General features: G+C 43.1%; 1 protein-coding gene across 4 annotated transcripts in view; it reads right to left on the bottom strand.

Moving 5' to 3' along the window:
* Positions 1-399: 399 nt before the first annotated feature.
* arhgef40 (Rho guanine nucleotide exchange factor (GEF) 40) overlaps positions 400-14,592 on the bottom strand; it is a 48,045-nt gene continuing 33,852 nt past the window's right edge. For all 4 annotated transcript variants that reach the window (XM_030430440.1, XM_030430439.1, XM_030430437.1 and 1 more), the window contains 6 exons: positions 12,906-13,085; positions 12,596-12,773; positions 10,485-10,592; positions 6,700-6,809; positions 3,778-3,821; positions 400-3,622 (listed from right to left, as the gene is read on the bottom strand). In XM_030430440.1, coding sequence (XP_030286300.1) covers positions 3,795-3,821; positions 6,700-6,809; positions 10,485-10,592; positions 12,596-12,773; positions 12,906-13,085 — 603 coding nt within the window. In that variant the 3' untranslated portion in view covers positions 400-3,622; positions 3,778-3,794. The remainder of the gene's footprint in view (positions 3,623-3,777; positions 3,822-6,699; positions 6,810-10,484; positions 10,593-12,595; positions 12,774-12,905; positions 13,086-14,592) is intronic.

The following is a 14,592-nucleotide window of genomic DNA, read 5'->3' on the forward strand; positions in this document are numbered from 1 at the left end:
CCCTCCCTCCCTGCCTCCCCCCCTCTACACTCATTGCCCACCCTTTATCTCTCATTCCTCTCCCCTTCGCATGCACAGATGGACACACACACTCTCTCACAACTGCCCTCCCTCCTTTCAGAGAATTTGATCCCTGGAACTATTTGATATGGCGCTGCACTGTAGTTATCTAATCATTCTGGGTTTTTTTTTTTTTTTTTTGCGAGAGGCCCGGTGGAAGCGGCAGCACAGCTGGCTTTCAGAGGCGAGACCCCACTCATTATAGCCTGTTCGAGGTTACGTAGGTTACAGGCCTCATTTTGAGGTTAGACCTGCTAAAAAGGTTCAAGCGCAAACCTCTCAACCCGCCTCCTCCTCCTCCTCCTCCTCCTCTTGAATCCCCCCTCCGAGATGTTTGCATCCAGTTTTCTTCTTTTTTTTTTAATTCGACACAGAAATAAAAAGTAGTACAATGATCAAGTAAGCATGACATGCATTTCCAACATTCCACATTCTTTCCAAAAAAATGTAAACATCAGGCAGAGTGTGTCGTAGCAAAACGGAGCGAGAGGTGGGAAAGAAGTCTCTATACATTAATACTGCCTTGCCGCGGCGTTACAGAAGTGAGGAATACTGCATATGACAATCTATACCACAGCCAGAATGAAAGATGGTGTTCATTACATTGCTTCCAATATAACGCAATGTACCAAACAGCTAAAGGCTATGAGGTGTACGAGGCTTCTCCAAGCCAACAAATTACATATTGATTCAGAAACGGCTCAATAGCCATTTGCAATTTTTTGAATTTTGAATGCAGATATGAAGCGAGCTGAAATCTGATCACAGCGACAAGCGGCTGCTGCAGACACAAGCTTAACCCCGATGGGTTCATGTTGTACCTTAAGCGTGATGGTTTGATGGTTTTACTACTTCGATTGCTGACAAGAGACATGAACTACAGCATCAAATGAAATGTTGAATCCTTTTTATCTAAGTTCTAAATATCACTTCCTTGTATAACTTTTTGTTGTTAGAGTTTGGGTAAGGTTAGCATGTTGCATGATATCTTGCAGAAAAAGTTAAACACTTTGGTTTTTCACTTTGTTTTCCTGCCAAGACGTTCATAAGAAGACTGATACCACTCTCACGGTCAATATGAAGCTAATGCCAGCAGTCGGTTAGCTTAGCTTAGCACAAGAGACAGAGGTGCAGTGACCAGACGTGCAGGTTTGGTTGGGAGTGAACCAGGTTCAAGCCGGGTGTCCTGAGTCCCAACAGTGTCCTAGTTTTCCTGATCTTTCACATTCAAAATAGTAATTATACGATTTAAGTGTAGATGTGTCAATCAATCAGTGTGCCAATCAAGGCTATTGTTGACCTATGAGTAATGACATTTGCAGCTATTTCTGTGAGAACCTGTCAGTATGCTAACTGTTAGCTGTCATGCTGAGGAGCTCCAGGAGGGTAACTTTTCCCCTTTCGTAAGCTCTGAAATATTGTCCCCATCATGATGAAAACACTTATGGTGCATGCATAACAGATAAATGTATATAAATGTGAGGTTCACTTAAGGGTCCCGGTTTGGAGGTTTGGAAAATAGAGCCAGCCTAGCTCTAGATCTAGCCTAGCCAAACTATTATGTTTAAATTTTAAGGTCCAATGTGTAGCATTACGTTGCCTCTAGTGGTGAGGTTGCAGGTTGCACCCAACAAAATACCCCTCGCCTCACCCTCCCCTGAGGAGGCCGCTGAAAATGCAAAAACACATAAAGCTTGATTTATGCCTTTGTGTTAGATCTACATGCATCCAGATGAATGCCCCAACCCAACACCGCAGCCTGACGTAATGATTGATCATGACTGTGATTGGCCTCCGTGGCAGCAGCACATTTTCTACCTTCTCCAGTGCTTAGCAGTGGTGGCAATGCCAGGGCCATAGTTTAGCTAAAGTTTTCCCAGTAAACACACCGCACTATTCGGCTGTTGCAGTCCCTCCTAACCAGTTGACTGCTGCTTTTCAGATTCAAGGCAGTGTTTAGTTTGTCTGTTTTTGGGGCTACCGTAGAAACATGACAGTTCAACCTGATGATAATAATACACTAATTAAAACATCATTATGTCTGCCCAAGAGTTTTGCTAAATCCTCCACACTGGACCTTTAACACTATCCCAGGACATCACAACTGCTCCGTCTCAAACATTTTAGGCAACTGGCCTTGAAGATCTCTCTGTGACTTCTTCAAACTACGATGTTCGAGCTCAAAATGTCACGGACAGAGGCTGAATGGGACATTCAAGCTAACCGTCTTCCTTTGAGCGATTCAAATCTGAGTAAATTAGCTCTTTATGAATAATTGGAAGTAGTTCATGTCTCCTGGCCCGCGAGCACAAAACCAGTAAAACCGGCGGAACAGATCCACCTTTCTCCATTACATGGAGGAAGCAGTCCAATTAGGGAAAGCTCACACAGAATGTAACATACAATGACTTTTTGTACACAAATCAACATTGCACAGACACCCATTTTATACCTTTGGCATTAAGAATATGGCATCTTATATTTAAAAGGTATAAGATTAAATTCAAATATCAGTACATTTCTTAAGGCACCATGTTGCTGACATAAGTTATACTTGTAAAAGACTAAATACCATTTCGCCACTGTTAATATGACATCATTAGCTTCAACAGACACAGGAACAGAATGTATAGCAGTCGGATATAATTCTGCGAGAGCTTCATCATCGAGGCGACGCTCACTGCAAGAGTCCAGATGTAACCTTGCCTGACGTTGATTTAGCCACTGTACCAGGCTCTAAAATGGCCTCAGTGAGTGTGTGTGAGCATGTGAATAATGCTCCACTGTCTTATAACAATAAGAATGACTGCATGTGTTGAGGGTGTGTGTGTGTGTGTGTGTGTGCCTCATTTACATAGATGCAATCACACCTAGCCTATGCCACGCATTTTTACCCAGGCATGAAGGAGAGAGAGAAAAAAAAGCCTACAGTACTCCATTCAGCGTTATGAAAATGACAAAGTACATAATACATTCTAAATCTGCAATCCTACGGTGGATTTACGCCCTGTGTATCACTTCCTGTTTATTATCAGATGCTGGAGCATGTGATGCGTACAGTCAGCCAGCCAGGCAGTCAGTGGTTCAGACCAAGTGGTTTGGCCTAGCGGGGAGCCGCGGGGCAGACAATGGCCGCACTGTGTGGCTGAAGTGCCTTTGGTGTCAATGACTCTGCCAGCAACTGAGACTGGCAGATCCAAAATGGCGGAGCGCAGAGAGCCCTGCTGGTGCTTGTCATGGTTTGAACAGGGGCAGTTTTGATCCGTTTTTTTTTTCCTTTTTTGGGGGGGGGGAAGGGGTGGTAGGCCGGGTAGGCAGCTTCCAATCGCGAGGGGCTGGGGAGGGGGGTAGCAATGCAGTAAGCTACTGCTCCGGCTAATCTGCAGGCATTTTTTTTTTTGTTTCAAGGAGGTGAAGGGGGCAAGGAGGGGAAGAAAAAAAAAGGAAGGCCCTTTGGGAGAAGTTCAAATAGAGTCTGAGGGTCCCCCCATTTTGTCTTCATGCTCCTTGAAAGTCCAGTTGCTCGGAGGTGCAGATGAGATGATTGGAAAAAGTCCAGTTTCTGTTCAAGAGAGACACGAAGAAGTTGCGATATTAGATTTGTTTAGGGACAACAAGCAGTCGGTAAAAGGTGTAAAGTGAGGGATGCGTTAAAAAAGATGAGGGGAAAAAAGAAAGAACAGATGAGAAAAAGGACAAAAGATACATGTTACTTACTCTTATTGAGATGACGGTTACACAGCTGTAGAGGGAGACTGACTCTGAGGGAAAGGGAAAAAAAACACAAAACAGAAACAGTCACATTTTTTAATTCCGCACCAAAAGCGTGTGTGCGTGCCAAGGCGTGCGCGTACGTGGGCGCGAGCGGCAATCCTCCCTCTGTTGTTGAATATGTGCATATCGCTGTCTGCGTGTTTGCCCTATCTGTTTGGGCTGCGTGTGTCCGTCTGTCTGTCAATCTGTTCCCGGCGCAGTCTGTTTGCCAATCTGTCATATTCTGTTTGCTAGATAAGGAGATTGAGAGAATGCGTGTGTGTGTGTGTGTGTGCACAGAGCAAATTCATTTAAACCGCGGTGATGGCAGGCAGGTATTGCTGTTTTTCTTATAGCTGAGAAGGTGCGCACACACACACACACTTTTCACTTTGCTAACATATAGAAATGATGTTTAAGGTGAGTTTTTTAATTTGCACGCAATAAGACAACAGGTCCTTTCGTACGACACATGAAAAGAGAGACAAGTTGTTAAAACTGTAAAAATCCAAATGGGCTTTTGAATGCTCTCAGTCCATAAATATCAGGCAAGATACTGTTAACAGATTAGAAAAATGACAAATTCCAGGCATCTGAGGTCGAAGACGCTGACCATGTGCGAACCTCTGCCGCATGCCATCCCTACTTTCTCTCCCCTGATTCCTTGTCCCCTCCCTATCGAAGGCAGCCAAACATTCTTGAGAAAATATTTGCAGAGGTAGACAATCTACCAAGTGTTTTCTTTTTCATTACATATTTGCGCCTTCATTAGACGACACCAGCAGACAGACAGATGGAAGGAAATGAGGGGAGGTGCAGATGATGATGATGGCGTCTTAACCTCTAACCCACAGGAACGCGCTCAGTTAAGGGTTTTTTTTTTTTTTTTTCGGGGATTGGTTCGAGTTGCTTCTGTCCATAAACGGCCCAGAAGAAAGCACCAGCAAATTCAAACCGAAAAAAAAAAAAAAAACGTGCGGAAACATAAAACAAACCAAATAAACAGGGGTGACCAAACTTTCCCTGGAGGGTCAAAACTGGAAATTATGGCGGGGCCACAGGCTAAAAGCGGACACCACTTGTACATATTAAAAGAGCATTTCATATTAAAAAAAATGTTTTTATATATAATAAATACAAATCGTAACATCTGTCGGCCTAAATTAACCTTACATTAAAAGTTAAAATAACTATTTTCCATATTGATCTTGGCCCGCTTCGAATCTGTACAACAACACAGGCTGCTCTGCTCCTTCTTACTGACTGAAAGTAAAGTTGAAACGCATTTATATTTGTTTATGCGTGAAACTACACTGCGTTTTGTTTCCCCGTCTCATCATCCTTCTCGTCCTGTTTGTTTTCAGGTTGGTCGCAGTTACACACAACTGTGTTTCGACATCAACGGCGAAAGAATTCCCGTCCCCTGCTTCTAATTATGCAACAAAGCCTGCGCTCTTGTTCACACTCCAATATCGTTCCTCTCTGGCTGCAACATATTGGCAACATATGTCCGCGCTCAGCTGACTCTCTCGCAGCAATGCCCGCTGCCACACGCCAATCAAAAGAGAATTCGCTGCCAGCTATTTTGATAATAATTTGAAAATAATTGGCAGATTAACAGATAATGAAGGTAATCATTAGCTCAGAGTTTGGTGTTTAGGGAGTGACAAAATCAGAGCATGAGCACAATGCTGCCATGTCCTGCCACTGTGGTGCCCTCTGTTCATAAACAATTTCATTGGGCCCAAACCATCACAGACGGACCTGTAAGGTAATTTTCATTGCCTGCAAGGAAAGTTGGTGCCATCACTCCCCACTTTCTGGCGCTCTCTAGGTTTTTAGGTAGTGACGGAATAAGAGCCTGAAATTTAAGTCCCCTCCACTTCAACATCCACCTGTAGGCTCTGAATTGTTGCCCTACAGGTGTAAGTAAGTGACTTCAGTCCCCACTTGTGCTTTGCTGAGTTGGGGCGTTTAGGGAGTGACAGGATCAAAGCCAGAAAGCTAAGCTCCCATTCACGGCATCTGTTGGTGGTGTCGCTGTAGGTCACTCAACATTTTGTGATCCCCATTTCACTCCAGCATCCATCTGTAGGCGCTGAATCTCTGAACCTGCCCTACAGTGGAAGTTAATGCCGTAACTCCCCACTCTCTCTGTGTTTGTTTTTTTTGGGGAGTGACAGAATCAGAGCCTACCGTTAATGCAGCTGTTTTTTTCTGGCTGCTGTTCATACAAAAATGTCATGAGCCCCACTCCACCCCAACATCGACCTATAGGCTCCGCATCTACGGTGGCCTACAAGGGAAGCTACTTTAATCACTCCCCAGTCTCTGCTTTGCTGACTTTGATGTTTGGGGAGTGACAGAATTGTTTTTTTTGTGTGGTCACTTACTGCTATTGTTTCATAAAAAGCAACTCCACTGCAGCATCAACATGTAAACTCTGAATCAACATTGCCATATAATGTAGGTTGGTATCATCACTCCCCACTCCCTGCTGTGCTGAGTTTGGGGGGTGACAAAATCAGGGCCATGACACCAAATATCAATGTTCTTAATTCTCATAATGATCTATTCTATCCGAGTTGGCCGACTGATACTGATGCATGGTGTGAAGGAATGCAGTACTCATCAGTAGTTTCTACCACGTCTTTGAGCATGTTCAGCATCGCAAACTCCACCCTCATAGTTCTTTGGCCTTTATATAAGTCGTGTCAGGGATTTTTTTTATTTTTTTAGGAAATACAGATTGAGTTCCTGATGAAAGACTTCTGGAAAAGGCTTCAATCTATATTTATCCGTGGCTTTGTGTCGAGTTAATTCTGCATACAAAAATGTTTTCATCGTCTTTGGCATCGTGTGTTATGTCGGTACACTGTGACCTACCTGAGAGTGACATGTTGATCCGGAGCTTCTCCTGGGGTCCCTCCCAGACGCCGGGGATCCCCCCTCCTTCTGACTGCCCACCGAGGAGGAGTCTGAGCAGCTACTGTGGACTGAGAGACAAAGTGTGTGGTGAGACAGGTGTTTAAAGGTTAACATGCAGTCAATCTCGCAGGTGTTCAGACGCCCTTTAATGTGTGATTTGCTGTCAAATAATGATCCTGCATTCAGGAATCCTCGTATAATAATGTTTCCCTCGGATGAAAAATGGGGAGAATCCGGGTATGGGAGACAAAGAGAGAGAAGCCAGAGAGAGGAGGCATTTTGCTCATCCTGTTCAATGAATTTCTGACACTGTGTTCTGTCCCGGAGGACAATTCATGCATTGAAATCCTGAGCTGCTGCACTCAATGAGACACCTGGTGAGCAGTATGTGCATTACACCGAGCCATGAATGGGAAATCACTTTGGCTCCAGGGCAGCAGCGGCCTTTGGAAACTGGATGGGGGGTCTGGAATCTGAGGAATTATGTTTCAGATTGTGTGTTTTTATTTAAATTCTTTTTTCATCGTCTCTCCGCGTGCAGCGACCTTGTTTCTTAAAGGGGAAGCCACACACAGATGTTGTAATGTGATTCTATAAACGGCCAGTTTATGATTGGAGTGTCCCAGGAGGTATTTTGAGACAAAGATGAGTTTACGTCCCTTCAGCCTGCTTCTAATGGTTCTATCTTCCTCATTTTCCAGGTGTTGTTCTGACTATATTCAACAGGGAACCGCTGTGAACCTGTTGCTGATTGTATGTGTAGGTGGAGAGTGTAGTTATGTTGCTGATAGCACTGTGTATTATCAGTGTTAGGTGGGTTTTTTATGGACTTGTAGAGAATTGGAAGGTTGCTCTTGATTCGTATCATTGCCTGGACATTGAACAGAAGTTTTAGATTGCTGAAAGCGATCAAACTGCATCATAGCTAATCCTGATCAATAACCGTATTACATTCTGATCATGGTAGAACAATTTATTTATATTTTTGTATTTGTTTAATATTTTTACTTTACTTTTAGCCACCTACTGTAGTTCTTTCTTACATTCTTGGTATTTTTTGCCTATATTCTTGTTTTTGTCTCATGTTCTTGTCATTTTATTCCCATGTTACGTTTCTTTTGTTCCTATATTATTGTTTTATTCTTACATTCTTGTTATTTTAATTCCTACATTCTTGTTTTTTTCTTATATTTCTGTTATTTTATGTCTGTATTGTTTGTTTTTTGGTCTTATGTTCTTGTTATATTTGTTAAATTCTTATTATTCACTTATTATTTTACTCCTATATTCTTATATTATATATAAGTATTGGATTAAATGGAGATGTGAAATATAAAAAGGCGTCACTCATAGTGATTAACCGAGAGAGAATTATCACTCAAAGTTACGATCCTTTCAGCTCTATAAGGTGTTTTAGCATCTTTCAACCTGTTGTTTTGGTTTTTACGGCTTTGAACTGTTCCGCTTCAGTATCACTGCTCTCATTGGCTCATTTCTCACCGCAACAGTTGTTTTCTGAGAATTAGTTCTAAAACCCTGCGCTAGGCTACCTGCTGTTAGCAGCTAACTAACAAACACAGTTTAGCATTTAACGTTTAGCAGCTCATAGCCAGATGTTTTTCTCAGGAGTTGATGGGAGTCCAAAATGGGGCTAAAAGAAGAGTGAATATTGGATTTACGTTGAGCAAAGGAACAAAAACATGACTTCATATCAGTGCTAACATTGCTACGTGTAACATTAAATGGGAAACTGAAACCAAGACCATAAGGTTATAATGAGTCAGTGTTGAGTTTACAACTTGTTCCGCTTCCCACTAGCAGCACCTAAAAATCAATTAAATCAAATATTAACAAATATTTTCCACCATTGGGGCACGTGGCTGCGTGGTAACTACAGCCCAAATCACACATTAGATAACTAGACTGGAGTTCAAAGCAATAAACCATGTGACGTTCCACCACGTTATGCGTTTAATAAGACCAAACTGAGTAACCAGTTTTTTGCCATTTTAATTAACGCTTGATCAGAGTCATTTAGCAGGAATTTATGGAGCGATAACACGATAAGGAAACACTGTGATGATTATTATCCTGCTGAAAGTCAGTTAACAGTCGTGTTTTAATTATCGCCAAGAGAAAAGATGCAGGAAATGTAAGATAAAGCAGTCTGTAAACAGCGCTCCTGAAGTCTAAGATGGATGTGTCCCTTAAATAGCGATCGTTTATAGATACAGTATGAGATGACAAAGCCACAGTTTGAGCGAGACACAGGACCGAGGGGCTGCGATGGGATGTGATCACAGCAGAAGTAAAAAGTGTTTCCACAGTTCAGCCTTTTTGACTACACTGCATATTCTCTGCAGGCATGTCACAGCTCCTCAAAATTTCTCAGTGTGAGACAAAAATCAGAAATTCATAGAATAGCCCGGGGGCGCAAGATTGAAAAAAAAAAACAAAGAAGAAAAACGTTATTACCTTGTCACATGGGGGAGATACACCCAAGACCTGTTTTGTTTTCAGTGTCTGCGTCTCAGGGCTGCATCACTTTCAGCTCCGAAAAGCAGATTTTACACAAACTGGTAATCTAATCGGGTCACAAAGAACCGAGTGACTTCCTGAAGCATCGGATTGAGCTTCAGACTTTCTGTGTCTGCGAGGCGAGAGGATGAACTGCTGGGTTTCATATTAAAACTCTATGTCAAACCGTTATCTCTCATCTATCGCTCAGGTTTTTTTCCCAAACGCGATCACATTTTCTTTGAGATTAAGCGTTCAGACTTTAATGTCAGTAGATATCAGATCAGTGTTTGGCCCCAAAGTGGAGTTATAAGAGGGGGAACTGCAGGTTTGTTTTCTGTTACATGTTTTCTCTCAGACTAGAGACATTTAAGTGTTTATTTTGAGTCAGATGTCTTACCTGGACATTTATTCAAATTTACTTATGCTTAATTATATAGAACAATTTGCATATTTAAACAACAAGAAACAAAAATTGTCTTTATATAAGTCATCAGTTAGGGAGGTTTAATGATGATATCTATTAGTCCCTATTTAAAATGTGTTTTTTCTCACACTCTGAGCCAGAATTCTCCACCTCAGTTGCACTCACATACATCTCAGACATATTCTTAAGGTTTATCCCAAGGGGTTTGTTCATGTATCATTCATAGCGGGATTTATAGAACATTGTATTCATAAAAAAACGAGGCGAAAATTGATTTTTTTTCATGGCATTTCTTGATTTATGGAGCGATAGAAGTGATCTCACACAAGAAGTTTGAACCTGGTTTTACCAAATCGATGCAAATCAGTTATATACGTGTGTTCTTGTGCATGTAAAAGAAATTCTTGAAGTTCTGCACCGACAGAAGCTCCTCTCTCCCACAGAAAACACTGATCCTCAAACGCCTCGCGAGTAGTCCCGCCTTTAGTTCAGCAACTTTGTGACATCACGCTGCGTCACATTGTCACACATTTGTATAATCTATGCTAGTTCGGCACGTAAGAAATTGATTTAGCCCGGCCGCTTTGTTGTTGTTGTTGGCTGGCTGGCTCAGGCGTGTTTGAGCTGACCAATCAGAGCAGACTAGGTTTTTCTTAAAGAGACAGGTGCTAAAACATACAGAGGAGGTATACAGCTGCTCTTTTAGAAAACTGATCTGTTTTGTGCACCGAAGGATGTCTTCTAACCCAAAGTGAAATGATTTATCGCAGCGTGGCTCATGTATTTCTGTTGAGCTCACCTCTGTCAAGACTGGAGATGGAGTCCAGCTCGGAGCCTGGAGTTCCTGTCGCGTCCAGCAGCAGCTTGCTGGAGATGCCCATGCAGAGAGACTCCTTCAGACACAGCTCTGTCAGGGGAAATCACGCCAAACAATTCAATCGCATATAGAGGCCTCAAACGTACACAACTGCTATAGGAAGATGTTCTTTTATAAATCATGTTGCCGTATAATGACTGGTGAAGTAAGACCTCGGTCTATTGTTTATTGCTTTGTCGAACAAGAACAATGCATTTGAACACCGAGTAACAGTGCCTGAAATGTGTCAGTCCCTTTGTTTTATGCCAGCTGCAGTGGATCTTATCCAGCGTGATACTGTAACCTAAACCAGCTACAGGAAGCGATTGGGAGAGGCAAGGAGGTGGGTGTGACATGCGATAGCAGGCGGGTCCTCGTGCTCGGGAAGCTTGACATAAACACATTAAGAAATCAAATGGTGGATCGGACGGGTGCTGATCATTTCAGTTCTCCACGCACAGGAAAGAAAATTACCGTCGAGGATCAAGTTACACAGCGAGGACACAGATTTGTCTTTTTTACCAGAGGGCAACTTAATTGTGGGTTCATGTGACTCTCCCCCCTTTTTCAAACAACTGTTAAAAAAGACGAAGCACAAACTAAAAATAGCTCTCTGCACAGCGTTTCGGACCATGATTAGTTGTTCGCATAACAATGATCGGATTCAGGATTAAATATGGGAAAGTTCTGGTGGCTAATTATAACCTCAATCACGGAATTCTTCCAGAAATAAACAGGCACTTGAGCCAGAACTTATTATTTTTGGAATACCACCATCTGACCTCACATTAGAAACAGATTAGCTGTGACACTGATAAAGAGGGAACTGGTTGAAACCTACTCCAACTTCATTCAACAGCTGGAAGTCGTGTGGTGATAATAATGTATAATGTTAATGTTTGTTTTTATGTTAATTTGATAATTCATTTCTTTTTAATTTACTTGATTTAAATGTATAAAGCTCTTGCCACTTGTTCAGGTTGTTTTACTACTTGACACCGGATGTTTGCTGGGCCTGTGTCCTGCGAAACAAATCAGATACGAGATCATGACGATGCTAAGATTGACAAAAATATGAACATAAAATAGCAAAGTCAACTTATAAATAATTTTGCTTTATCTGACTTGACATCCTTGTTCCTGGTGCCTACATTACACACAATGCAACCTGAGCCCTGCCAGCTCCTTGGGAGAATAAAGTGTGTTGGTTAAGCTAGTAGCTCAATGTAGCCTTGAGACTCTAGCCTTGAGCAGAGCTGAATTACATCACTAAGTTCAGCTTCCTTTGGAGCTACAACAGGCTTTACACCAGGGCCGTAAGTATAATCTGTACTGGGGGGGGACACATCCCGCTAATAAATTGATTTAAAACATGTAAATAAAATAAAATGCTATGCTACGACAGGCAACCTAGCACTGCCTTTCGAAATAATCACTAGTAAATGTAATCATATTCCTAATTTAAAGTATCGTATTCCTAATTTAACTGTAAAGACTGTCTTCAGTGTGGTTTGTCCATGTGGTGTTGCCGTACCCCTGCAGGAGACATTGCTCAACTGTTGTAGGCACACAATCAATGTCAGCACTGAACCGTCTCTCTATTTCCTTACTATTAAACGTATTAAAAAGTAAAAAGTATAATGTAATATGAGCGATAGGCTACGCCACTGTGGAGTTTTTATCCCCCAATGTTATGCTAGCTTCCTATCACAGCGTTAGCTACCTAGCTAGCATACATTATGATCATGGCCACTGGATGAAATGAAACAATCGCCACAAAAGTGCCTTCTCAGATGCCCACATGGTAGATAAAACTTGGTATAGTGCCCTCTGGGTTGAATCGTATCACGTTGGTGCCCCACCACATACAGCTGGTGCCCTTTTTATAACTTTGCCCCTGCCCCTCCAACATCCTGTGTCCGCCACTGCTTCTCTCAAGTTGTTTCTTGCTTTATTATTGAAACACGACTCATCTGCGGCTCTGTGCAAAGTTTTGTGTGGCCTGTAAGTCGATGAGGAGTTGGAGGCACCCGGGGTCAAAGGTCAGACCGTACCTGTGTTGTTGATGGCGTGTGTCCACAGCAGATGTGCGATGTCATGAGTCCAGGCCACCCTCTCCTCTTTGTCCTTCGCCTGCAGCGTTATGCAGTCTTTGGTTCGCGCCTGTCGGACCCACACTTCAAACTTCACTCCCTCCTCGCCCACGCTCTGAGTCAGACCCATCTCGCCCGTCTGCGAGGGGGGAAACAGATGGAAACCTCAGAGTAGTTTGCTTTCGGTGTTATCCATACACAATGCAGAGAAAAGAAAAAGATTACATGAGCGTGTGTGTGTGTGTGTGTGTGTGTGTGTATGTGTGTGTACCTTGATGCTGTGCTTGTAGCTGTAGGCGACGCGTCCCGGGCCGGGGCTCCTCTGTTTGGTGAAGATGACGATGTGCTGGTAGAGGAAAATGCTCCTCACGCCCGCCCGCTTCCTCCGAGCTCCCCCACACAGCGTCAGCTCGCCCTGCCGCACCAGCTCGCCTCGCTCCGCCACGGGGATCTGAAATCATGCAAAACAAACACAGCCGCGCGTTAATATTCGCTGATCTCTGCCCGAGGCCCCGGCTCAGGGCCCCCCGTCTGCACGAGATACCGTCTTAATTTCTATCTTTAGTCTTAAATTGTGGTTTAAATCCGCGTTTCTTCGCCTGCGGGTGTAAACATTCACTTATTTTCTCATCTGGTTACATTCAATTGTCTTGAATAATGGACATAAATATTGTAAAAACACAGATTAATAGGAAACAAATGAAAAAGGTCAATTCAAAGGACTAATAAAGCACATTTTGGCCTTGAAACACTTATTTTCTGACCTCTTTTCTATCCAACAGTCCTCTCCTTCAACTCCTCAAAATGTTTGATTTGCAGTGGCAAGACATTTCAGCCGAGAGGCCGTATTCTCGAGTCAACAAAGAAAAAGGACAAAGCAGGACGATTATAGCGGCGCCGTGCATGGTGACAGACTGAATTCGCTCTTCGTGGGGATGCTTTTCTTTGCTCTCGGATCTTTGCTCTAATTGGCCAGCTGACTCACGTCCTCTGTAACAAAACAAAAAATTTGACTTCATTGTCACTGTCAATTACAGGGTGACTTTGTGGCGTTGCTACGAGAGGCAGATAGAAAGTCAAATCTCACGTAACGCTCCTTTAAAGACTCCATGCGAGACGCGCAACCCAGGGCAACGTAGACGAAACGCCGGGCGAACGTTTTCTCGGCCGTTAACCAGCAATAAAATCAGGAGGGCTGATGACTTACCATCGACCCGTCACACCGAGCATTTTATTTTTAAACCTGTGGAGATGTGTGGGGTCATGATGTGAGTGATGCTTCACACGCATTATGGACACCCACATCCACACCCAGCCACCCACACACACACACACACACACACACACACACACACACACACACACCTGCACCTACGGTTGTTTTACTTGGAGGGCTTTTGCAGCGCGAATTGAAGTAGCTCATTGGGAGCGTTTGTGCTGCCAGGGAGGAGAGGATAGCCTGTGTGTGTGTGTGTGTGTGTGTGTGGGAGTCAAACATTTGTCACGACTAGCTCTGAATGATACCGCTGTGTCAGAGAAGCGCAATACGGGGCAAGTGGATGTGGTGTTTTCTGACTTTTGGATAAAGGTTAAAGCTGTTTTTAAAATCCATAACAAGAGTCGGAGTCGTTCCGAAGGTGTTCCCCCCCTCGCAATCCGTCAAAGAAAACACCACTTTTTCTCCCCCTCACTTCCTTTTCCTTTTATTGGCGTTCTGAGAAAGCAGCAAACCTCCAGGGCTGGAAAGAACTCAAAGCCAACTTGAATGACAGAACCGGCAGTTCCTTGTCACTTGAGGCTGTGAACCCGCCTAGAGCCGCGTGTTAAAATGGCCAGAAATAAACATGTTTACAACCTCCACCACCAAATCTTTATATAACTCACTTGTTTTTAATTATGTTAAGGCTTAAAGTTATGCATAAGTGCGGTCTCAGCAATATAGCACCACAGATAGCCAC

Source organism: Sparus aurata, chromosome 10, assembly GCF_900880675.1.
Source record: "Sparus aurata chromosome 10, fSpaAur1.1, whole genome shotgun sequence".
Taxonomy (NCBI): Eukaryota; Metazoa; Chordata; class Actinopteri; order Spariformes; family Sparidae; genus Sparus; species Sparus aurata.